Source organism: Manis javanica, chromosome 4, assembly GCF_040802235.1.
Source record: "Manis javanica isolate MJ-LG chromosome 4, MJ_LKY, whole genome shotgun sequence".
NCBI lineage: Eukaryota > Metazoa > Chordata > Mammalia > Pholidota > Manidae > Manis > Manis javanica.
The window spans coordinates 133,491,807-133,516,606 of record NC_133159.1 but is presented as its reverse complement, the minus strand read 5'-3'; the positions used below and the strand labels follow the sequence as shown (position 1 = coordinate 133,516,606).

At 56.5% G+C, this 24,800-nt stretch overlaps 1 protein-coding gene across 3 annotated transcripts; it reads right to left on the bottom strand.

Moving 5' to 3' along the window:
* Positions 1-769: 769 nt before the first annotated feature.
* CLUH (clustered mitochondria homolog) lies at positions 770-20,927 on the bottom strand. Of its 3 annotated transcripts, none has more exons than XM_017657005.3 (26): positions 20,683-20,927; positions 13,871-14,073; positions 12,823-12,994; positions 11,704-11,847; positions 11,384-11,508; positions 11,130-11,284; positions 10,926-11,051; positions 10,468-10,615; positions 10,160-10,252; positions 8,778-9,472; positions 7,899-8,122; positions 7,603-7,704; positions 7,370-7,470; positions 6,441-6,593; positions 6,288-6,350; positions 5,943-6,187; positions 5,600-5,684; positions 5,297-5,450; positions 5,077-5,216; positions 4,178-4,258; positions 3,966-4,091; positions 3,762-3,883; positions 3,415-3,508; positions 3,196-3,330; positions 3,039-3,112; positions 770-2,268 (listed from the first exon to the last, which is right to left on the bottom strand). In XM_017657005.3, exons 1-26 carry the CDS (start codon positions 20,780-20,782, stop codon positions 2,082-2,084), a joined length of 4,047 nt encoding a protein of 1,348 aa, XP_017512494.3. In that variant the 5' UTR covers positions 20,783-20,927; the 3' UTR covers positions 770-2,081. The 3 variants fall into 3 exon arrangements, with proteins under 3 accessions (XP_017512494.3, XP_017512495.3, XP_073091121.1); XM_017657006.3 differs by having other exon boundaries at positions 7,603-7,707; positions 20,683-20,926; XM_073235020.1 differs by lacking the exons at positions 770-2,268; positions 20,683-20,927 and adding an exon at positions 2,622-2,744 and having other exon boundaries at positions 7,603-7,707.
* Between the last annotated feature and the right edge of the window lie 3,873 nt (positions 20,928-24,800).

Below are 24,800 nucleotides of genomic sequence, written 5' to 3'. Positions count from 1 at the left end.
CATTCACTCCTTAAGACCCTGCATCTTGAACAGCTGCCCATCTGCACAAACCATGACCCAAAGTGCTGGGTCCCATAACAACCCTTTCCAGATACCACTATTTGCCCTTTCTCAAAAATTGAAATCTGTCAATAGAAGGGAGGTAGGGTCGATTTCACATTTAGAGCTTATGTTTCCTTTATGCAACAGCCCCGTCATTGGGTTACCAAAAGGTATCTGACAACACTGACATGATTAAGAGATCAACCACAAGAAACCATGGGAAACGGGCCTCTCAGGTGAGGAGTAGGTACAATGGTAATTAGGCCTGATCCAGTCTCAGCTTTGCAAGGTGATGCCCCACGTCTAGGAGTGCTGTGAAGCACGTGATTGGTAGTCATTGGCTAAAGGCCATGTTCAGAGCACAACCATGAGATTGTAAAGGCAGGTGGTGGGTGTGTGGGGAGATGTACCAAGGCAGCGATGGTGATGCTCAGCCATCACTTAAATCTTCCAGATCAGGAAATGTCTTTTTTCCAATTGGCTCAGGAAAAGTAACAGACATTATATAGAGTTCGGGTTTTTTTCCAACCACAATGTGACATTTGTGTGCCACCCTAGTGACTGGCAACTGGGTAAACCCTAGCTGGGTGCCTGTGACGTTACCACCTTTCCTCCCAACAAATTTGACCTAATTTAATACACATTCATTTGCTTTAAACTCATAATGTTTCTGGCAACAGCCCTCAACTGAATGAGACTGGTACAGAACACACAGGAGAGGCTGGGACAGCAGGTTTCAAAAACTCACTTTATTCCAATGTGAAATGAAGACGTGATGGTTTAAAAACAAGAAAAAGTTCTTGATCAGCTGTGGGGATGGATTGCTTGCTAGCTCATACCCACTCCCTTTGAAACAAGGTGTTTGGACAGACCATTTCCATAAGCAGCTTCCCGCAAAGCCCCCAGGCAGAGGCCCCACCCGGAAGCAGCTCCCTCCAGTTCACAAGAGTGGCATTCCTCCCTGACCCATCAGGGCTCGAACAGCAGGCACAGAGAAGCTGCACAGGCAGGCAGGCGAGGGAGTAGCCAGGGCCTGTGGGAGCTACCTTCCACGCAGGCCCCACTGCCACCCAAGAGCTGCTCTCTGAAGGTGCTTGTGTGGCAAGGACCAGGTAGGGAGCTAGGCTCCACAGCCAAGTGACAAACACTCCTGTATGTGGTAACATCCCCCCCCCCCCAGGATTCATGATTCAGCCCTGGTTCTAGCTCCTCACCCACCCCACCCACACTGTGCATTAGGCAGCTCAGGTTAAAACGGGGAGGATACATTCACTGCCCCCAAGGTTATCCCCAGCTGGGGTGCAGGGAGTGGGAGGCAGTGCCTCCTGTAGGAACTGAGGGCAGACGGGTGGAGGCTGGGCACCGGACTGTGTGGGGAGCCACTGCAGCCCACCCTCTTCCCCAACCCCAGCACAGCTGGGCCAGTCTGTTACCATTGTAAAGCTGCCAAAGCTCTCACCATGCCACGAGGCTAAAGTGCACCAGACCCTCCAGCTCTGCCACCGAGTTCCAACCCCACATCCAGGACACAGGAAAGCTCCCCTCTTGGCTTCACACCTGGACTTTAAGCCAGGTCAGGCCCTGGGGCACTGTCAGCAAAAGCGCCATGTGTCAAACACACAAATGACCTGAGAAATCTCATCTGCACGCCATCCACCCAGAACTGGCTTGGGGCTATGTACAAGTTAGGGAAGACGGACGGGACACTCACAGGCATGGCACGTTTGCACACACCTTCTGGAGGGTGGGGGGCCTGAGAAGGCACCTGCTCCCCTGACTGGGAACTGATGCCCACACACTCCATTCACGGGTCTTCAATTAGGCCTCTGCATCATATATTCACTGAACCAGTGCAAAAACATTTTTTGTGGGGCAGGCAGGCCAGGCTAGGGTCCCAAGAAGATACGGGGGTGGATTGGGGTTGGAAACGTGGAAGAAGAGGGAGTTGCTTCCTCTCCTGATCTGCAGGGCGTGCCCCCTTCTCCTGGAGTCTGGATCACTGGGTAACGGGGCAGCTGACTGTCCGTCTGTCTCCCTTTCTACCCCTGCAAGCTTGGGGAAGAGGGGTCCTTGGTAGCCTGGGGCTGGGAGGCGGCATCCCTGGGGGGCCCTGCTGGCTCAGGTTCGGTGACCATGGGCTCCTCAGCCTTATCCCTGTTTTTGGTGGCCTCCTGGAGCTGGTGCCGCCGCGCCACCTCGGCTTTCAGATTCTCCAAGTCTTTTTGGCTGAGTAAAAGGACAGGGATATAGGGTGGATGTCAGAGCAGGCCTGGGCCCTCCATCACCTTCCTGGCTTGGTTTAAACTCAAACGTGGGATAAGATCAGGCGGTGCTTTGTGTGGTGAGAGACATGTGTGGAACATGTGCTTCCCCCCAAAGCAGACAGGGCCTAAAGTGCTGAAAAAGTAAGAACCCTGTGCACTTGACAAAAGCCTCCAGTGAGGGCCTGGCCTCCACCCAGACTCCACCCTGCTCCAATCTGCTGCACTGGGCTGCCTCCCCACAGCAGAAACAGGAGTTCAGCAGGGGTGCCACACACACAGGTACACGGTCCACACCCTCACCCCTGCTTGACCAAACCATGACCCACACTGGAGGGAGGGAGAGCAAAAGGCTCATGAAGGCAGTGCTGTTTTAAAAGAGCCACGCTGGAAGCCTCGGGTCTGCATGTAAGGAACATCCCAACCTAGAATAGCAGGAGGCTGGAGAAAGAATGAAGCCACTTATCATGTACTGATATGGAAGGATTGTTCGCCTATTAAATGTAGGGGGCGGGAAATCCCTACATGCACAGTTCGTTATAGTTTTTTTGGGAAACAAAGATTACAGGTATCTTTGCTCACTTATGCACAGAGTAGTTCCAGATGGACTCCCAAGGAACCTCTCACCGCTCGCCCTTTTCAATGTTGAGCCATGTCAGTGTATTATATATTTTTATAAAAAACGGAAGGCCAACTTACAAGTGGGTGTGGGGCACGGTGGGGGAGATGCCTCACCTGAGAGGAATGAAGAGGATGCCATTGATGACGTTGAGCTGTTCCAAGACACTGGCCATGCTGGGGGCTGTGAACTGAGGTGTGGCAGGGAAGTGAGCCAGTGAGCGGGTGCCCGGAGGCTGGGGTGCAGGCCACCCAGCTCCACTGGGGGACATACCTTGAGAGGTGGGATGTTGGCACTGGAGCCATTACGGTAGATTTCATTCATGGTGCGCTGCAGGGCCACGGCCTGCTGGGTCAGGCACTTGAGGTACTCGGAGCTCTCCTTGGTCTTCTCGTGGTCCTCGCCCAGCTGCAGGGGCAGGAGCACCAGGGCAGAAGCGGTGAGGGCTGCTCCTGATCCAGCCCCAGCCCCTCAGCCCCTGCCTTGGCCCACCTGGGTCTTATAGATGGTGTAGCCTTCCTTCTCGTGCTGCAGGGCCGACCGGAACTCGGCTTTGCTCTCATAGACCCGAGCGACAAGGTGGTGGCTGCAAGGAGGTGCACAGGGGGAAGGAGTGACATGAGAGGGTCGGGGCAGTGGGGTCTGAAGGGTGTGCAGACTCGTCTAGATCCTGCTCTGGAATCCACCCAAAGGAATGAACAAGTCTAGGACTCAGAGAAGAGCCAGCTGTTTAGAGAAACTTCCTCAGTAGTCAGATGGAAACCAGAGTGCGGGATCCTATGCCCACCCTCAACCCATGGCCCTGGGCATTGGAGCCCCCTAGCCCAGTGCAGCCTCACCTGAGGGCCACCTTGAGGGACCTGGGCCCATGGTACTTGGTGCTGACGGCCAGCGCGTTCTCCAGGAAGCGTAGCGACAGGTCATACTCCATCACTCCATGCAGCACCAGTCCGATGTTGTTCTGGGTGCAGTCAGGAAGGCCCTGGTCAGCCCTCCCTGCCCTGGGACGGAAGCCAGTCCCGCTGTCCCTCCCTAGCACTCACGTCCAGCAGAGCCATCTCAGGGTGGTCTTCCCCGAACACGAGCAGTGTGAGGTAGCGGGCACGGTACAGCAGGCTCAGGGCTGTGGAGAGCTGGCTGCTGGCAAAGCAGTAGAGGGCCAGGTGCATCTGTGGGGGCACACAGGTCAGGCCAGGGCAGCCGCAGGTCCCCCCCTCCTCCCCCTGTGCACACCCTGCCCCCAATGGCTGCTCACGTATTCCTGGATGGTGTTGGGGTGCTCGATGCCCATCACTCGCTCGCTCATCAGCACTGCCTTCTGCTGGTTACTCAGAGCCTGGGAGAGTGGGGGGTTGTCATCCCAGGGTGGGTACCACCTGACACCAAGTCTGCCTGGCCCATGAGCGGCCCCCACAGCAGCTCAAGCTCATCACTTCTGGCTGCAATTTCTGTTTTTACTTGGCACAAAGGCAGCAGAGAAGTGGTCCAAATTTAGCTGTTGTAACCATGAAAGGCTATGCCCCATTACTTTTTTTAAAAAACTTGTCTTACGCCTTCTAACAAAATCTATGCAGATATAGAAAAATTTTAAATTGTGCTAAGAATAAATATTAATAAAAGAAGTACACACAGACAAAAGAAATAGTCTCTGTGGTTGAAGGAGGATGGGAACATGGCCCCTGGGTGCCACCCCTCACACACCACCCCCGGCAGGTGGGCACCACCAAGCCATGCAGTGAATGGTTAAAGACAACAGCAGAGATGTTCCTCCCAACTTCACGTGGCACTTACAAGTACTAGGTACTGTGAGTCTCAGGGTTTACCCTTCTGGACACCCCCTCCGCCATGAAGGGAGGCCCTGCCATCGCCACCCTTTGTCCACAGGCATGGTAGTTCTCCCAAGGACATGGTTTCGAGTGGCAGAGGGAATAAAGCTCAGGCAGAGCAAGCAACTCCCCAAGGTCTCCCTGGTCTCCTTGCGCCCCTTAGGTCAGTAGCATCCTAGGCCCCCGGAGCTCTAGGTTCGAAGGCCAAACACCCCTGCCTGCTGCCGCAGGGGTGGACACAGCCCAGCCACCTCGCTCACCATCCCCCAGTGCCAGGCCAGGCTCCGTGGCCTCTGCTGACATAGCCCAGAGGGTGCTCAAGGCCCACCTCGGCATAGTCGCCCATAATGTAGTGGAGACGGGCAAGGAGGCGCAAGCAGGCGCAGATCTCCACGTGCATGGCTCCGTACACGTTGTTAAACAGGTTCAGGGCCTCATTGATGAGCTCGCAGCCCTCCTTCAGGAAGCCTGCAGGGCACCCCCAAGGGTGGCAAAGTCAGGGCTGGGCGGGGGGACCCACCTACCCCCAGCCACACCTGGCCACGCACCCTGCTGTACTTTGGCCTGCCCGCTCTGGAAGAAGTGGAAGGCGTCCGAGGCCTTTGGGTTGACGTGCTTGACCACGGGGAAGATGTTCAGCACATCCTCTTCAGTGAAGGCAGGCTTGTGACGGCTGTCGAAGCTGTACTCCTTCAGCAGGACCTGAGGGACACAGCCCAATGCCACTAGGCAGCCTCAGCCCAGGATCAAATGGCCAGCACCTCCCAACCTAGCACCAGGTGAGAGAAAGGCACCTACCACCGTGGCCCTGGGGGGAGCTACGGCACAGAAGGCCACCGAGCCACACCCACCTGGATTCCGGTTTTTAGGGAGATCTCCCGCAGCAGCGTTATCTTTTGCAGCCCATAGCACTCCACGGCCTGGTCCACGGTCTCGCTGGGGGAAAAGGGCAGGTGGGACCGAACAGAACAGTACCCACCTCTACCCCAACCTGAGCTCCAAGGCCAGATGCCACCCCCAGCCACTCCCACCATCGAGCCAGGACTTATTCACTAATAGCTCCCTCCCATCCCTTCTTCCCAAAACAAGCAGTCCTCCACGGCTCCCTCCTTTCCCCTCCCAAGCCTATGTTGTCAGAGGACCCTGATGCTGTCTAAGAGCCCACCATGCCCCCCCGCCTTGCTGCTCACACACCACTCAAGGCTGAAGTCAAAATAGTTCTTGGCCTCCTGGCAGATGTTCTTCCAAAGCTCCTGGGGGGTCATGACAGCCCAGGCTGTGTTATCTGCTGCCCCAGGAGGCCGGTTTCTCCTCCTCCTGTTCCTCTTCTTGGAGACCAGCTCATCAGCAGGCAGGTGGGCCACAGGGTTAGGGTAGGAACTCAGGAAGCAGTTCAGGAAGTGGCTGATGGCAGCTGAGAGGCCTGAGAGCTCCACTCCCTGCAGAGGCAGTTGGACCAGTCACAAGGGCCCTTGGGCCCCAACCCAGTACTCTTCCTCAACAGCCCACACTACCCAGGCTGCACAGGAGCAGAGGTACCTGTAAGTATGTCTTGAATATGTGCTTGGCAGAGCGGGTAATGAGCTCTCCGATACCGATTTTCTGCAAGGGTTCAGAGAGGGAGGTTTTGCTTGGGCCCCAGGCCTCCGTCCCAGCCCTGCCATTTCATGGCCCAACCTGAGCACCACTCACATAGATGTGGTCCAGCTGGTCTCGGGCTGGGCTCCGGAGCACCAGGTCCAGCACCTTGCCCAGGTAGCGCATATTGATGCCTCGCTGGCGCATCACCTCGGCCAGCGTAGCCCCATCCATGGGCAACACCACGTGGTCTGTGCAGTCCTTCACCTGTGGGCTGCAGAAGGTAAGACCCCCCAGGCCCAAACTCTCGGCCTCGTCCCGCCCAGGGTCTTCCCGGGGCGGCCTGCGCTCTCCTGAGGCCCTGAGAGGAGGGGACTAAGGCTCTAGCTCCTAGCTGGGAAGAAGGGAGGAGACAAAAGCAGCAAAGTCCTGAGAACTTGCCCCTCAGGCTTCTACATGAGCCACAGGAAAAAGGGATAGCTGTCACCCTGTGCCCAACAGGCCCCCCGGGGGGAAGCCCCAGAGGTGATGAACCAACAGAGCCGGAGGTGGCACAGGCTCCCCCTGAGACGTGGGGAGGAGAAGAGGTGACCACTCAAGGGCCACAGCTTGCTGAGCCTTGGAGGAATTGGGTAGGGCGCAGGGCAGCTCTGAGATCTCAAACAAGCATGCCAGCTGACTGCGGGGCTGCCCTAGGAAGCAGCTGCCAAGAGGCCTACACGGGACCCTCCCCACCTTCCCCCAGTGCCCTGACCTCCCGTATCAGCCATCCCATCACGGAGGGGCTCCGAGGACCAGACCCCCCAGCAGCTAGCCTGCACGGAGGGCACAGCCTGGGCCTGACGCCTTCCTGGGTTGCTAGGTCGCAGCCCCATCCACACCACGGGGACAAGCACTCTGCCCTGCCTGCCTCGCAAGTCAGCGGGTCTAAGAAAGTCTCTCCTGTGAACGTTCCACAAGCTTCCGAAGTCACAGACAATAAGGCCCCAGGGCCTATGCCAGTACACTCCATGCAGCCCCCCCACCTGCGGCCCCTCCCTCACCAAGCCGGGGATCTGGCAGGAGAGCAGGAAGGCAGCAGCGTCTTTCAGCAGCTGCTTCTGGTCCCGAACTTCCTCCTGGCAAGACTCAGGGAAGCGAACCCCTGTAGGAGGAGGGAAAGCAGAGGCTTGAGCCAGGTGGAAGGCGGGGGGCAAGACAGCACCTGTCTGACCCGCAGCACCAGTGCCTCAGGATGAGCCCCAGAGTTCTCTGCCCGCCCTGCCCCACCCCTTGCCTGGTGAGAAGATGTCAGGGTTGAAGCGAACGTCGAAGGCTGTGCTGCTGACGGAGCCAACAGCCTTGCACGCATTGTGGATCACCTCCCGGCTCCGAGGGTCTGCTGTGGAGACACGGTCCACTAGAAGGCAGTCCTACTGCTCCACTGGTGGGGCGCAGCTGCCCCGAGCCTCCCCCTAGTTCCTAGAAGAGACATGGGCCAGCCTCCCTCGGGGCTGGGCCGTGAGCCACCCCAGGCCAGCGCCAGCTGCCAGAACAGGCCTAGCGCTCCTCTGGCATCCACAGGGGTCCCACCTGTCCCGTCGTCTGAGGCGATGGTCTCTGCCAGCTCCTTCACCTTGGCCAGGCCGCTAGCGCTGCCGCCCTCCTCCTCACTTCCTGCCTCAGGTCCTGGAGGTTCTTCAGGCTTGGGCTCTGAGGAGGGGAGGCTGCCGTTTTCCAGTGAGGTGGGTGTCTCCATCTTGCTGGCTTTATGCTGCATGAGCTGCAGGGCAGCCAGCTTCATGAAGAGGAGGTACCTGGAGCACAGCAGATGGGGCAGAGCAGGGGCTGGGAGAGGGTCATCCAGGAGCTTCTCCTCCTGCCAGCTACTCGGACCAGGGTCTTCCTGGGCTCCTGGCCCTCTGGGGTTAAGGAACTCTAGGCTGGACACACTGCCAGCTGGGGGCATACCTGCCCGGTGTACAAATGTAACACATGCATGCACGTGCCACCCACAACCCTACCAGGCAGCAGCCAGTCACAGTGAATCCCAATATCTCCCAACAGGGAAGAGTATCCCTGGGGTAAGGGGGTGGCTCACCATGCAGGCCAGGGCTCTCAAGAGTGACAGGAACCCCACTGGCATTTTGAGAGGGAGAAGTATTTGTGGTGGGGGACATCTGGTATGGCTGCCTCCCAAGTACTAACCACGTGTCAGCCCTACACCTCTGCCCAGCCCCTGGTGCTAGGACTCAGCAGATTGCCACATGCTCCATGCTAGAGGGAAGAGCATCACCGGGCTCAGAGCCACTGGTCTAGCTGCTTGCTAGTTTCTGCTGGGGGCCTGCCGCCATGGTGGCTGGGGCTGGGGCTGGAGCTGGAACGTGTGGCCAGAGCTGGCTCTGCACTTTCCAAAGCCTCTCCTCCAGAATGGGCCCCCAGAACCGGGTGCTGGTAGGCCTCGGCCCTCACCTGTGCTCTACGAAGGCGTCCACCAGCTCCTGGCGCAGGCAGCAGAGCTTGTGCCGGTGGGTGCGGGGGAAGCCGGCACGTGTGCACTCCTCGGGCAGTGCTTCGCCAGGCACAGGCAGGAAGTTGAGGTCGGGGGGGAAGGTGCGCAACAGGTCGAGGATATAGTGGCGCCCGTCATTGCCAATGATGCCCTTGCACTCCACGGAGGAGCAGAGCTCCACCTCCTCATCACGGTCGTTGAGCACCCGGTGCCTCAGGATCTTGAGGGGCCGGCTCGTGCGTTCCAGCAGCTCCAGGTATCGAGGGTGTGACATAACTGTCTTGCCAAAGTCAATGGAGCCATAGATAACGCTCTGCTCCTGGTCCCGCTCCAGGATGCCGGGGATGATGGACTGGGCCGTGACGCGGTAGCCGCGGTAATCCACTACCACTGTGCCCAGTGTGTACAGCCCCTCCACGTCCACTGCATTGTACGTGCGCACGCCGTTCAAGTCATTGGTGGGCGCCACGTAGGCCGCCACATCCCCACCAAAGTCCTTGTAGTGGTCACGGACGTCAAAGCCAAGGCTGAAGAAGATGTTATTCCAGATGAACATCTGCATCTTGGTCTCCTCACTAGGGTTGATGGCCATCACGTTGCCATCAATGACCGCCATGGCACCCCGTGTGGCTGCTGCTGTGAAGTCACTGTGTACCTGGGAAGGGCCCAAAGTTGGGAGGGTGAGAGAGGCCCTATCCACAGAGCCTGGCTGAGTCCCCCCAGATGGTGGAGGCAAAAGCAGGCTGCCTTGGGGGCCAGGGGGACTCTAAACTCAGTTTCCTGCATAAAATCCGTTTCTTGAAAAAAACTTATACCCAGTGAGAGAGTAGAGCTTCATGATTAACAAGGAGTGGAAGGGCTGGGGCAGGTTTGGGGTTCACCAACTATGCGCCAGGTGAACTTGGCCTGGTCATCTCTCAGACCTGTCTTCTGGGCTATAAAGCAATCACGACAGAAGCACCGGCCTGTACAAGGTGTCCGAAGGTCACTGCAGATAGTGCCTATGATGCACTGGACACAGCGCCTGGCCAGATTATTACCCCAAACACTTACATCTTATTTTTGTCATTATCACCTGTAGGTGAAAATTAGGGGAAATTTTAAACTTTTTTTGAACACCCTATTTTCCCCCATCTATCCCAGTAAAAGTACTAACATCACCACAGCAGGGCACGTGTGCCTGGGTGAGGGCCCCATGGTGGACAGTGGAGTGGGGAGCCTGGAACAGACTTTGTCACTCAGCTCACAGTGGAGGCAAGGTCCACCCCCTGCTAGTGGACTCCAAGTCTGAGAGAGGCCAGAGAAAGAACTGGGGTGGCCTGGCCCCCAGGGCCATGCGCACCTTGAATATGGCTCTTTCTCTCAGGAGCCGCTCAGGCAGGTTCTTGCGGGGCAGTTCTCTTGTTGTCTGCAGCTCCTCGTTCCAGTCCCGGGTCTGCAGAGGGACCAAGAGGGACACACTGGCTCAACCCATACCCCTCAACCTGCTCTGGGCAGGTCCTTTCTCCATCTCCTCGTGGACAGCCCCACAGGGTCCCAAATGAGCAAGAAAGGCAGATGAGCCTCCAGGGAGGCACACAGAACTGGGCCCAGTACCCACCCAGAGGGGGAGGGAGGTGCCCCGAGAGGGCAGGGCCAGGCTGCAGGCACCTGTCCGGGAATGTGCTCCTCATAGCCCAGCCTTGAGGTATAGGCATCCTCAGCACGCACACAGTCCATGGCGTGCTCTGCCTGGGGGGCTGTCCAGCTGTACACCTGGAACGGGGTGGCAATCCTCTCGAATGGGTGGCGCTGGACCCTGTAACAGGCAGAGGGAGGGAGATGGGGCAGCCTACCAAGCTCAAAGCCCTGCCCTGGGCTCCTTCTCTGAGGTCCCACCAGCCTGACGTTTCCCTACCCTAAGACCCTGTCCCGGAGAATCCACAGGAGCAAAGGGGCACCTCTCCCAGGCCTGCTGTCTCAGGGCCCGGCTGACAGTTCCCTAGAGGGAGGCTCTGGGATGGCTTGGGGCACAGCTTCTTTGGGCAGAAGTAGACTTCAGGCTGCCTGGCTCACGCCATCCCCTGGGGTTGAGACATGGGGCAGAAGTGGGCAAAGGCACTCACTACCTTTTCTTCTGCAGCACAGCGAAGTTCTTTTTGAAGGTCGGGCTGATTTGGTTGAGCAGCTCCACCAGGGAATGGCTGAGGAAGCGGGGGCTAGCTGGCTTGGGGTTGAAGTGATATGCTGTGGACCTGCGGATGTGGAAGGAGTCACTTGGGTGCCTCCAGTTGTTGTCCATAGACCCCGAACAGGCAGACACGGGGACTCACTGGTTCAGGTAAAAGCCCCGTGTGGACGCTGTGATGCTGACTTGCCGGTCCTCAGCTGTGATCACAAACAGGTACATGAGGTCACCGTGCATCTTGCGGTTCCCAGGGGGTGGGTTCCAGCCACTCATGGTGAGCACTTTCAGGCACTGCAGGGGCTGCAGAAATGGCCAAGTGTGAGTGGGCCAGGCCTCCTGGTGTGACGGCCCCCACCCCTCTGTGGAGACCTGCTCCCTGGCTCTGCTCCAGAGTCCCACCTTCCAGTCACGGTTCTGGGGCTGCAGGGGACACAACGGCCGCTCCCGGCTCCCCGGAAGGATGTGCTCAGGTGGTGTGCAGTCAATGGGGTCCATCTCCAGGCCTTTCTTCCGCTTCCCGCTGTCTGAGGGACCCAAGGCTGGTGGTCAGCACAGGGCCACCCAGGGGCCATCCATCTCCCTACCTAAATGGGCCTGTCTGGGTGCCTCCAGCCCTGCCCCCTCCTGATGGGAAGGCCTGGCCCTCAGCCCCTTCACCAGCCCCCAGCCAACTCCCTCCAGGCTTCCCTGCCCAGCCCCGGGTTCTGTGCCCTCCGCACCTCCCAGGTCACCATCAGTAAAGACACTCAGGAAGGACAAGGAGTTGCAGTCAACCCCGTTGAAAGCATCGGACGGGTCCAGGCTCTTGAGCAGGTCTCGGACATGGCGCACATGGATCCGGGCCTCCCGCACCGTGTACGGCTCTATCAGGAGGGGGAGGGCAGGGCGTTACCAGACCACCTAGTGGTTTGCCTTGGTGCTACCATGGATAGCCCTGATTTTCAATTTTAAGCTTCGATTTACAAATTCCATTATGTACACATAAGCCGGAGCTCTGGTTATAATGTTATCCAAGCCAGAGCTCTGGTTATAATGTTATCCTTCCTACTAGTGGGCAGGGATCCTTGTTTGCAAGTATCTTCTGCCAGAGGGCACAAGAATGCCCATGGAGTACACACTGGCCTTAGGGAACCTGCCAAAAGCCCCCGCTTTCTGTTCATAGGCGTCAGGGGGAGACAGGCCTGCAGAGCAGCTGGGCTCCCAGGGCTCAGTCCTGCTCTCCAGGGGCAGTCCTCACTGAGTACTCATCAGGACCCAAAACTGCTGCACCACCTCTCACTGTGTTTCAGGAAACATTAATGGGGACTCTTGCTCAGGGAAGAGAGAGGCAGGAGAGGCTCTACAATTAAGTCTGGGCACACACTTTTCCCACATTTGCTCTCAACAAACCACCTGCCCAGAACCACTGATCCGCTTCTCCCCAGGGAACCCAAGTTCACAGGAGCTTCTACGTTACAGCCAAATCAACCTCACCACACCAGCTGATCATTCCACACTGGGCCTGACTTCCCTCCTCAAGAGCTGTGAAAATTTAGTTTTCTTACGAGACTTAATTTTATCTCAACAGAATTTGATTGGGCTGATTTCAAGCCCTTGCTTGGTACTGCCTTTTTATTTTCTTTTTAAGTCACTCTGCTCTTTAGACCATCAAATTGAAGGATACATATGTGATGGCCTGAGAAGCAGAACTATTCTCCAATCTTGCCTCCACAAGTTCAACACCGCTCTGAGCCTCCATGTAGCCATGTGACACAGGGACACCAGTGAGGGCGGGTGGAATGCCACCTACCCCTACCTCCATGCCCTCCTCTGGCGGGCTGCCCAACTTCCAGACACACCTTCCACCACGCGTAGTACCGAGCCCTCCTGCAGCCCCTCGACACTGCGCAGCTCTGAGAAGTGGTCCAGCATGTTGCCGTCCAGATGCAGCGAGAAGCAAGTGCGGTGACACGTGTCTTCACGGTCCATGAGCACCTGGTGGATCTCCTGTACCATCTCCTGGGGGGACACCTGCCAGGGAGAAGGCCCTGACCACCCTGATGAGGACACACCCCTCTCCTCAGCCCAAAGCACCTGGGTCCCTAGGATCAAAGTCCAAATTACTCAGTTTCCCACTTTTTGGCTTTTAAACTCTAGGCCCTGCCCTTACCACACCCATCTGCACGTGTGCACAAACACACATGTATGCAGGACAGGGGCTGGTCCAGCTACACTCAGGTTTAAACTATCTCTGCAGACCAAGAGGAAGCCCTGAGCAGGGCAGCAGGAGAACAACCAGGGAGAGGGAGCTCCTTTCTATTTGCCAGAGGGGAGCCACTCGATTCATGACTCAGTGAATAAAAGCACACAGACCTTAAAAAAATAAAGAACAAGGGAGAGAAAATAACAATCTTGCCTCTTCCCTTGCCCAATGCCAAGGTCCCCAAGACAAATGGCTTCTCCCTTCTGGAAGGGGCACGCTGGGGCCCAAGCCTGTACACACAGAGGACACAAGAGGGCCTTGCCTGGTTCCCCCAACCAGTCACCAGTTTGCAAGAACTCTGGGTTGCTGTACTCTTGGAGGCCACCCAACGCCACCCTCCATTCAGGCAGATGGTTAAACCATGGTGAGCGAGAGGTGACTCACCCGAGGGCACAGAGCAGAATGCTTGGGACCTCAGCAGCACCCAGCCACTACCATACCTCTCCCCAAATAGGGCTGGCAGTCCCAGCTGGGAGATGTCTCCTAGCACTGCAGAAATGACCTGAACCTGGACTCCCATGTCCACCATCCCAGTTTAGTGACCTTGAGCGAGGCACAGGACCTCAACCCTGCTTACAACTTGGGCTAAGATGGGCAAGGGCAAGGCTTGGGCCCTGGTCCCCAGCACACTTCTCCCTCCTCACCTGCAGGGAGAAGGGCTCAATCCCTGGGGCCAGGATCTTCACAGAAAAGCCTGTGTCCTGAATGACAATGACTTCCTGTCCAGGGGTCTCCTCTCCCGGCTCGGCCTCCTCCAGCCCATTTTCCCGCAGCGGTTCAGCAGCCCCCTCCTCCTTCTTGAAGCTCTCCGGGCAGTCTCCATTCAACAGCATGACTGACGGCAGGTCTGCGGGTGATGAGAAAGGAGCTGTCGGGTGGGCCACATGCCTCACCCCCACCAACCCTCGGGCCCAGGCCCTACGGAACAGCATCCGAATGTCCTCCCAAAACTCAGCCCTCACCCAGACTCCACAGTCCCACCTCACCGTGGGCACAGACTCCCCGCGGCCCTGGCCACCTGCAGGCCGCTGCCTTCTCCCTTCCCATCTGCTCCTCAGTCCACCAGCCTGGCTTCCATCTGAGCACACCACCCAAACCACTCTCCCCAGAGTCATCAATGCCACCCTGAGGTCCAAGCCAAGGGTCCTCTCTATTCTTAAAGCGTCTGGCCCACCACAGCTCCCTCCCTCCTCTCCCGATAGATGCTGATGCTCTTGTTCCTGCTCTCGAGCGCCCTCCTCCCCCAGCGGTCCCAGCTGTGGGTTCCTGGGCGCCAGCCTCTTCTCATTCTCATCTCATCCTCACCCATGACTTCAAATGCCCCCCCCACCTTGCAGCTCATGTGGCCAATCAGGCCTCGCTCGAGCTTTTCAATGTGTGGCACCACCACCGAAGCATCCTGTCAGCATGGAATTCATCTTCCTCCACAAGCCAGCCCCTGCTCTGAGTGCTCCCACCCCCATCCACTCATCCGAATCTCCAAACTGGCCACAGGACCCAGCCTCTGTAGCCACGGCCCTCGTGCAGGCCACTGCCCCCATTTCAAGAACCACTTAGAACCTTGCTAACACTCTCCACTGCTTATAAGACGCAAGAGTCTCAGGCCACCCCTCAGGCAGCAGCCTGAAGCCCACCTACACCCAACTACTCAGATGCCTGAGAGCAGGCTCCTTTCCCTCCCACCTCTCTGCTTTTATTTATGCTGCCCTCAATACACCATTCAACTGGGCAAACTCCTACTCACCCACCAAGGCCTAGGTGACATAAACCGCCTTGTCTAAAGCCTGTCCAAATGAGCTCTGACAGCAGAAGTACTGCTTCCCCACTGTCCCCAGAGACACGGTGACCATCCAGAACACTGTTCTGCTGCACTCTCGGTGACTGCTCACACTGACAGCTCTATCTTCCCCTGTCTTGAGGGCACCCAACAGAAAGGCACTGAATTAATGAATTTGTTATTGCCAATGTGGGGTTAAGTCCAATATTCATGAACAGCACCCAACTCATATGCTGTGGGGAGAGGGCAAACAGATGAGAAAACCTTCCACTTCCACCCAGGCACTAGGAGGAACAAAGGAGAGTCCCCTTGCTGTTCTGGGGAGCAGAGGACACCCTCACAGAAATCCTCCAGCAAAACACAAGGCCTGCCTGGATGCCCATTTGGCCCATAAGGCATTCCCACCCAGGATCTGCCTGGCAGCCAAGCTGGCCGCTTGCTTGTCTGGGAACTCCAGACAGTTCAGCTCAGCCAGCCCTGCTCCAGACCCCAGCCTGTCCCACCTAGACCTGCACAGCTATTAGGTAAGTAAGAAGAGAGCATGCATTTCCCCGGGCTTTGTGAGCCCTACCCTAACATCCCCAGAAACGTGAGCAGTGGCCTTGGAAAAAGAGATAAGCCAGCACAGAAGGGCACGCCAGGGAACGTGGACAGAAGCCACTCCCTCTTCCCTGTGTCCCCTCAACTTAGTGATAAGCAGGACTGCTGGGAGCTCAGATACAGTCTCCTCCTCCTCCTCTTCCCCAAAAAGGATGTCTGAGGCCCAGAAAAGTTAAAAAATGTTGCCCCAAGGTCAAGAGTGGACCACCGTATCACCACACTGCCCTCAATCCTGGCTGCTGTAGACTTTCAATGACTGACAGCAGCCCTGTCCCCAGCACACCTCTCCAAACCTGAAGTCAAACCCCCAAGAACCACAAGGACACGCAAGGATCTCTCCCTCCGATGAGCCTACAGCCCCAGGCAGGGCAACCCCAAGCCCCTCAAGAGCAAGCAGCCAGCCCCAAAAGGAGAACCTGGCCAGCTATATGACAAAACACGGGGCAGGGAGAAGGGTGGTGGTTTGTCAGCTTTCAAAAGGCAGCAAGAGTCATGGCAGATATGAGGCGGCACTTCCCCCAACTAGGTCCTTGAGAAAGGCTGTGCAGGCTGGCAAGCCCCCAGGATGAGGACAGATACGGGAGGGGCCCCCACCCAATATGGAGCAGCAGCTTCGAAGTCTGAGAGCCCAAAAGTCAGAAGTCAAGAGACCCAGACAGGCTCCGAGTCAAGGATGGGGAGGACAGGAAGGAGAGCAGGGGGGACACGGCCAGGATGGCCAAAGATCCCACCCCCCTGCTCCAGCCTGGGGGGCCTGCCCAGAGGCACCTGGGAGCCAGGCTCCCACCCCAGGGGCACCCAATCCCCTATCAGGTTTCAAAGGAATGTGGCTAGTTCCCAGGAGTCTCCACTCCCCCAGGATACCCGGCCCTGCCCTCCTGCTTCCTCTGAGGAACCATGAAGGTCTCCCTACCACTGGATTAAGGCCAATCGACCTTCCCACGAGAGGCTGGCCACCTGGCCCACTGCCCCCACAACCCACCTGGTGTGGTTGGCTGCTGACCTCTCCTGGGCTCTGGAGTCTCGGGACCATCATGGCAGCAAGGCAGCCAGCTCTCCAGCCCAGCACTGTCTGTGTCCCTTGTTTCAGCCTCTGCCACTACCCTCGCCCCCATTGCAGCTGGTCAGCCCAGGGCTGGAGCTCTGGCTGGCTTCGGGTTTCAGTGGGGCCAGGCCTGCCGGGGCAGCCCCAAGAAGGGCACACTCCCCCTGCCTTGCATCCTGCTCAAGGTCGGCCAGAAGGACAGCTGTGGGCCAGGAGGCCCAGGTCGCTCCAGGACCCCAGGTGGAACTGCTACCAACGCTCAGACTCATCTCCCTGTACCAACCAGAAAGGGAGTCACTGCTGGCAAAGCCATCAGGGGGGCTTGGGGTACCTGGGCCCCTCACAAATGGGCTGACAGGGGAAGGGCCCAGCAAAGGGGTCCTCTCCTCAGCTCCGGTTCCAGTGAAGGTGGGCAGGACTGCTTCAGCCAGCTGCTCGCAGCAGCTGGCACAGACCCGGGCCCAGGCCATGAAGTAGCTGCCCCCTGTCCAGGAATCCCAGACACTGAGCACCCTGCCTGTCTCCTGGGTCAAGTGGCTGACTGAGGCCTCTGGCTCATGCTGCCCCCTGCAGGTGACCTGGCAGCTCTCCCTTTCCAGAGAGTCACTGGTTCTGGAGAGAGGGGGGATGGGCCCCCTCTCTCCAGAGGACAACTGCACCCGTGCCCCAGGCCTCCAGCTCCACCAAGAAGCTGGCAAGCTGTCTTCCCAGCAGCCCCTGCGCTGCCAGGAGACAACCAAGCTCTCCCCCAGGGAAAACGGAGCTGGCAGCAGGAGGCCGAAGGCCGTTCGGCTGTGGAGAAGGAACATGCCCAGCCTCGCCAGGGCGCCTTCCCAGGGCCTCTGACTTGTTGCCAGGGCCCAGACAGGACTGCTCCGGCATCCATACTAACCAGGGTGGAGGCGGGGAGGCAGGCTCACTACAGGCCCCCTCCCCTCCAGTCCAATCTTGTCCCAGGCAGCCCTGATGGCCCAGCTCAGAGCAGGCCCTCCGCCTCCCCACAGCCCCCACCAAGGGCTCCTGCCTGCACACACTGACCAGATGGTCCAATGGGCCAGGCCCAGGCAGAGCCCCCCTTATCCTGCCTCTCTACCCCGAACATGCCCTAACCCTCTGGAGAAGGGGGTGGGGCAGAGCAGCCTGGCAATGACCCCTCAATAGCAGTGACAACCACCTCCATTCTGGTTGCCAGAAAAGCGGTGCTCGCTCTAGGCCCAGTCCACAGCAGGTCCCTTCCAGCCCTGCTGTATCAGCTTGACCAGCCCAACTTACTTAAGGAAACTGAGGCTCCAGAAGGCTAGAAAGCCAGCTGTCCAAGGCCTCAGAAGCGACAGGCAGCCAAACCAGGTCAAGCAAACTGCAGATCCACCAAATGACCGAGCCCATGCCTCTGAGCGCCACTCCCCCGGGCAGCAGTACCCACCAGGCTCACAGCACTCCCTCTCTCCTCCAGACCTAAGGACTCAGCCTAGAAGGCAGATCAGGCTCCCACCACAGGATCAAGCCTCTATAGCCCTGGGCCAGCATCCCCTCCGCTCATAGCCCAAGAGGCACCTCTGAGGATGTGGGCTTTCAGGAAAGGGAAAAAAGGTGGTCCTCTGTAGAATGGGAAGGGGTTGCCCAAATAGCACTGCATACCCCTGCCCTGGCCTGGGTGCATGAAGACCCCATGGGCAGCAGAAAGCAGGAATTAGAAAAGGAACTCAGGCCACCCTGGGTGGCCTCTGTGTGCCTACCCTAGCTTGGCATGGCTTCACTCTGTAGACTGTGCCAGGGCCACACCCCACCCGAGTCAAGGCCTCAGCAGGTGAGGCTGCACAGGAAGTAAGGCCCCAAAAGACACATCATCCCATCCCGGAACCCAAGGCTTCAAGGGAAATGGGTGGGAGCAGGAAGACAGCCTATGGAAGACCCCAGAGATGTGGGCACCTCTGTTTGCCTCCTTTCTGTTACCCACCCCAGGCCAGAAGCAGGTCTGCAGGGTCTGGGGGTAATCCCATGATCCTTGAACTGCTCTACTCAGACCTACCCAAGAGAAGAGTTTAAGAATTCTGTTAGGGAGCCCCCCTAAGCCCCCAAACTCTTCTGCCATCTGCCAGCCCTCTTCTTCACTCTGGGCCCCAACTCAGGGAGCCCTCCCCTGGGCAGAAGGAACTCGACACACCACTGTGAACTTGAAAAACCTGCCTGTTCTCTTAACCCTAAAAGCAGCTTTCTTCCCAGGAAGGTAACTGACCCTTGCCCAGCCACCAAAAGGCCTGTATTACCTCCTCAAGGGAACTGGAGAGCCTTCCAGGGCTGCGTCCTGAGGGTAAGAGCCTGCTGGGGGTCTCCATTAAGTTCTCCCTCCTTTTGAATAGATTCAGGTTGGCTGTAATTCAAGTCCTAGCTATCTATACTAGCTTCCCGAAGATGTAAGGAGCCAAAGTCCCACTAGGATGTTCCCACTTTTCCTGAAATGAAGAGCTGTGTACCCTTCCCTAACCCAGGTTGCCCCAGACAGAGCTCAGCATAGAGCTGGGATGGGCCTTTGCTCAGGTCCTCAGAGAGGTCCTCCCACACACTCTCTCCTCCTCAGCCCCCATGTTCTCAGCTAACATGCCTGTCCCCACTTCCTCTGGGACAGGTCTGGGCAGCCTTGGCATGCTGGCCGTGAGCTAAATTGCTGTGTGACCTTGGACAAGTCGCTTCATCTAAGTGCCTGCTAAGAGAAGGGAAATCAGCCAGCTCTGATCTCTTATCTAGCCTGCCCACTGATTCAGAGCCACATCAGGACACGGCATGGCAAGCTGGAGTCATCAGCATCTATCATTCTGCCCAAACCTTGGCCTCACCTAGGCAATCAGCAAAGCTGCCACAGTGCCTATCCCCCACCATAAGGCAACCTGGCTGTGACAGGTTACAGAGTTAGAAAGCCCACATAACACTTTTCCCATCCTGACTCACTGAAGCTGGGAAGGGAGATTAAGCGACAAATTCTGACTGAGAAGAGCTGGGGGCAGTGGGAGATAAGGGTAAGTTCTGCACTCCCACTGCCACCCAGGAGAGAGGTGCCACAGTCTAGTCCTGGGGCTCTGGGAAACATCTGGAGAGATGACAACTGAAGAGCTGGGAAGGGGCTTACAGTCTCACAGCCAGAGTCTAAGATGTGATGGAAGGAGCAAGGGCAACTAAGGTGGGCCTGGAAGAAATGGAAAGCAGCAGGCCTCACCCCAGAAAAGCTACAGCCACTCCCAAAGTCACTGCCACACAGTCCCCATGGGGGAGAGCTGGGAGCTGCACTCCACACCGATGACCTTTGCCTTAAAAACAGCAACTCTGGGCTGATCCACTTTTCGCAATAAGGCGGGTTAATGATCAAGTTCTGGCACAAACACCTCCTCCTGCCAAGGAGTTTGGCTTGCCCCCATACACAGGCAGACCCTCAGATCTGCCGACCAGGCCAATACTTAAGGCAGAGAACAGAGCCTGAAAACCTGCGGTTAAGTCTTGCCTCTGGGAATGAACCAGAGAAGCCCTCTCACAATACACACCCACCCCCAACTCGCGTTCTTCCCACAGGAATGATCTGAAGCTTCCACAGGGAAGTCCCAAGTTGAGCCTTACTCTTAGGGCTGTAGCCCTGTGCACAGGGAATGTTTGGGATCCTGACTCGGAGTATGCCTGACGGAGCAAGTACCAGTGATCCCAGTCCGGAGGGCTCCCCATAACCCCGCGCGGAGGGGGTGGAGCCGCCGATTCCATCCGTCTGCGGCTACGCCGCACCCCGAAACCGCGTGTGCGCGCACGTGTCCCCGCGATCTGGCGCGCGTGTGCCCGCCGCTGCTGCCCTCCGCGGGACCCCACGTGCGAAGCCCAGGCCGCAGCCGGGGGCGACAGTGAAGGTGACCTTCAGGGTGGGGACGGCCCGGTGACATGCAACTGAGCCGGTGAGGAGGAAAGACGGCGGTCCCAGCGCAACCCCGAACCCACTCGCCCTCTCGGTCCGGTTCAGCCTCGCCTCCCGGCTGCCCGCTGGCCCCGGCCCCGCTCACCGGCCGCTCCCGGCCGCCCTTTGCTACCGGTCTGCGAGCTGGGCTCCCGGACGCTGTCGGCCGGGGCGGCCGCCGGCAACTCGTCCGTTTTGATGACCATGGCGGCGGGAGCGGGCGTCCGGCTCAGCTGTCCACGCCGCTCGCCGCGCCACTAACCCAAGTGCCCTGCGCGCCGCGGCCGCTGCGGGAAGGACGGAGTCACCGGCCCACGTGGTGCGCGTTGTAGCCTTTGACCCCACCGCCGCTACCCTGCCCCGCCCTCGCGCCCGGCCCGGCCCACGGAGGCCCGCTAAGGACAAAACGCATCGCGGCTCGTTGGCCGTCCACCAACGCAGTGACTTTCCCGAACGCCTTAAAGGAAACGTACCCTGATTCTGGGGAAAGGGAGGCTTCGGGCCCCCCTTGAGGGGCGGGGCTGCGGAGAGACGTCCTTGCGGTTCGCTGCGGGTTGGGCGGGCTCCCTGACCTTGGGTGGAGACTCGTCTAGGACTGCCATTGCTAGCCTTCCCCTCCCCCAATGGCCCTGCGCTTCCTACCGCGTATCTGCCAAATGAACATGCGGTCTCTAATCTGCGGAGTTAGTGTGACCCTCAGCGCCCGCTCATCAACTTGCACTTTCCCGCCGAAGGGGTGGAGCTGGGGTGCTCCTGGCTTCTTGAAGGGGTGAAGGACCGCCTAGGGCGTGGTCACTAGAGGCGGGAGTGGTAGATGGCTAATTGGGGATGAAGTGTCACAAATGAACCCACCAAACTTTGTCCTGAGTTACAGTGGGTTGTTCTCTACCAGCGGCCTCGACACCCCCTTACCAGGTGGATCCTCACTTTTTAAGTGGTATGTTATCCCCGTTTTACACGGGAGGAAGCTGAGAACAAGGTCACACAGCAAGTAGAGTTGGGTCAGGCTAAATACACAGCCAGAACACTTTACAGTCTTCATATTTTCAGATGTTTGGGGTTTGATAGGGACTGAGAAGTGAGGTCAGAGAGTGGTGCCCAGAATCCTAGTGAGCTAAGTTCTCCAAGTGTAAATAATGGGGAGGGTCTTCCGTGCACAGGCCCAGGAAGCCACTGGGAAGCACTTAAGACATATTCCTGACATTTGCCAGTATCTGATGGGAATTGGGAAGCTGAAGCTGCAGAGGTGGGTTAGGGACTCCTAAAATTGCAAAGAAAATGAACTTTGTCCTGGTGTATAGACGGTGGGAGCCGGTGCCAACCAAAGGCTTTAAGCATTTAAGCAGTTAGAAGGGAAGTGAGAAATGCTCTGGCGGTTGTGATGGGGATAAGGGAAACTGAGTGAGACTAGGGGGAGATCAGTTAGGACTCTTGCACGGGAAACCTGGAAATCAAGGTAAGACCTGACTACTGGGTGTACATTGAAGGCAGGCAGTCCGGGTGGCACATGAACCTAATATATAGTGGATTGGACTGGAAATCTGCATCCAGCAACCTCTACCTTGTCTCTGTAACCTTGAGCAACTCGCTTGACTTTCACTACAGGGAATCTCTGTCAAATAAAAACACCCATCTGTCTAGCCTTTCATCTAGCTGTTGGGAGGAGATAGTGATCATCAAAGCAATTTAGGTAGTGTAAAAAACTCAGTGATTCACTCAGTCTTCAAGCACAGCTTACAGGAGCTCAGTGCTGCAAGAAGACCAGGGATGAACCAGACCCAGTCCCTGCCAGAAGTTTCAGTCTGGTGGATGAAGTGAGACGTGCCCAGCAACTTCATGTCCAAGGCTGCAGAAAAGCGCCTTTAAAGAAGGCTGCTCTGCAAGGCAGGCAGTCAGAGAAGGCTTCTGGAAAGATGCTGCTCTGAACTGAGCTTTGAAGAATAAGAAGAATTTTAATGAGCCAGTCAGAGGAATGGTCTGTGTCTGTGGACAGACACAGAAGGAGGGACTCTGGAAATTTACTAACTCAGTTATATTTTTAAGTATTTTAACTTTATTTTAAAAAGGTAATACATTCACATGGTTCAAACTTCAAAAAGTACAAAAAGGTAGACAGTGAAATCTCTCACCTGCCCCAACCACCTACCTTCCCTCCCTAAGGTTTCCAGTTCTTTTATATTCTTTTACAGATGTTCTTTGCATATGAGTGTGTGTGTGTGTGCATATATGTATCTTTTTTTCTCTTTAATTACACAAATGGGCCCATACCTGCTATTCTTTACCCTGATTTTTTTACTTAACATTATATTCTGGAAATTGTTCCATATCAGCACACAAAGAGATTCCTGGTTCCTTTTATTCCATTACGTGGTTGTACCACAATCCTTTTAAACAGTTTCTGACTGCTGGGTACTTAATTTCTATCTATGAAACTCAGGGAATTTGGAAAATTGTACCTAGTCTAGTGTAGCTGAAGTTGTAAGCCCTCTCCATATTGGTAATATTATTCATAACCAGAAACATAACTCAGTTTTAACACTGGGAGCAGCAGGCCTGGTGATGGGTAAACAGATACACACCAAAAACATCATCCTCTAACCACTTCTCTGCAGTCTGGTGGTCTGACCTGCGATCACATATTAAGCAGACTTTCTTGCTTTCAAACTGCCCTCACCTATGCATTTTCATCATTGTCTTAGCAGCAACTACTCTTAAAACTTACCTCAGCTGTTTCCCCCTTTGCCTGTACATTGGGCTGTGTTAAAGGTTAAAGTGACCGTATAACTTATCATCCAAACAAGGACACTACTAAGAGTCAAAGTGGACACTATTAATAATGACACTGGGACAACAGGGATATAAACTGAGACTGTCTTGGACCAACAGGGATGTCTAGTTCTCAGGTAACGAGTCCAGTTGCTAGACTTGGGGGCTTCTTGAAGGCAAGGCCCATACCTTATTTATCTGGGTATCCCCAGCATCTTCCCAGAGCCCTATGTATGATAGACCTAACGCACATTTGCTGGTGGAAGGGATGACTCAGAGGTAGGAAGTACCAAGCAGTCCTTTTGAGGGCTCTACAGGATGCTGAGGTGGGAGCATTTCTAGCAGCCCAGGGGTTCACCTTTGGCCCCCATCATTATTTATAGTATCTGGGGTTTCCTTGCAGATATCCCTTTTGTGTACTGTGTGCTTTGACCTTTGTATCCACAGCTTCAGATCATTTCTCTTATGCCTGACTGAAACCCACCAGGCTGAGCCCTTGTGAGGTACCAGCCCATACCATGCCCTGGCCTTCCTCCCTAGTCCCCTTCATGGCCAAAGCTGTGAGTACCTACTGGTAAGCATGGCTGTTGGTGACCAGTCTGCCCATAGGCCTAGTGACTAACCAGTCTCAGCTGACTTAGAACCTGCCACTTGGCTTCTATGGATCCCCATCCCCTTTCCCTAGCAGGTTCCTGTTACACAGTCCCCATCCTCAGGGCTGCCTGGGTGGCACTCCTGAGCACCTCAGTTTCCCCATCTTTAGGGCCCCTGGGTAAAGGTGCTAAGTAAGTAGAAAGGTTTATTGAAGCTGAGACCTAGTCTACATAAAATTAGCCCACTTAAAGCCTCCCACTTCCCTAATTATGATGGATACACCCACTCAGCTGAGCTGTCTTATTTCCCCCCTCTCCTTTTCAGAGTTCCCAAGGAGGAGAGGTAAACAGGAACCCAAACCCCTGGATTGCAGGAGGGAGTCCCCTACTTCACTGACTTAACTCTAGGGACTCATAAGAGAGGAAATGCTCCACCTCCCTCAACCCTAAACCTGGATGGGCAGGACTGCCAGGAGGGAAAGGATGACAGCAAAATGCCCTGCGCCTCAGTCTCCCCATCCATAAAATGAAGTGGTTGCATAGATGATCTCTGAGTTATGCAGGGCTGACATGGCACATCTTCACCCTGCACTGTGACTCTGGGCTCGGCTCAGACTTGCACCCCCAGGGGTTCTGTAGAAGAACCCTAAATAAAGCCAGTTCTTTCTCTTCCTTCCTGTTCTCTCCTTTTTCTCAAATTGAACATAGAACTCCAGAATCCTGGGCAGATGTTTATCCAGGGCTGGGCAATACTTCCCAGGCTTCCCTGGTCCTGGCTCAAACCTGATGCCCAGAGGCTGGAGCAAGGAATTGAGGTAAGGCCACCCAAGCCTGGCTGCCTGCTCCATCTAAGCAACTGGGTAAG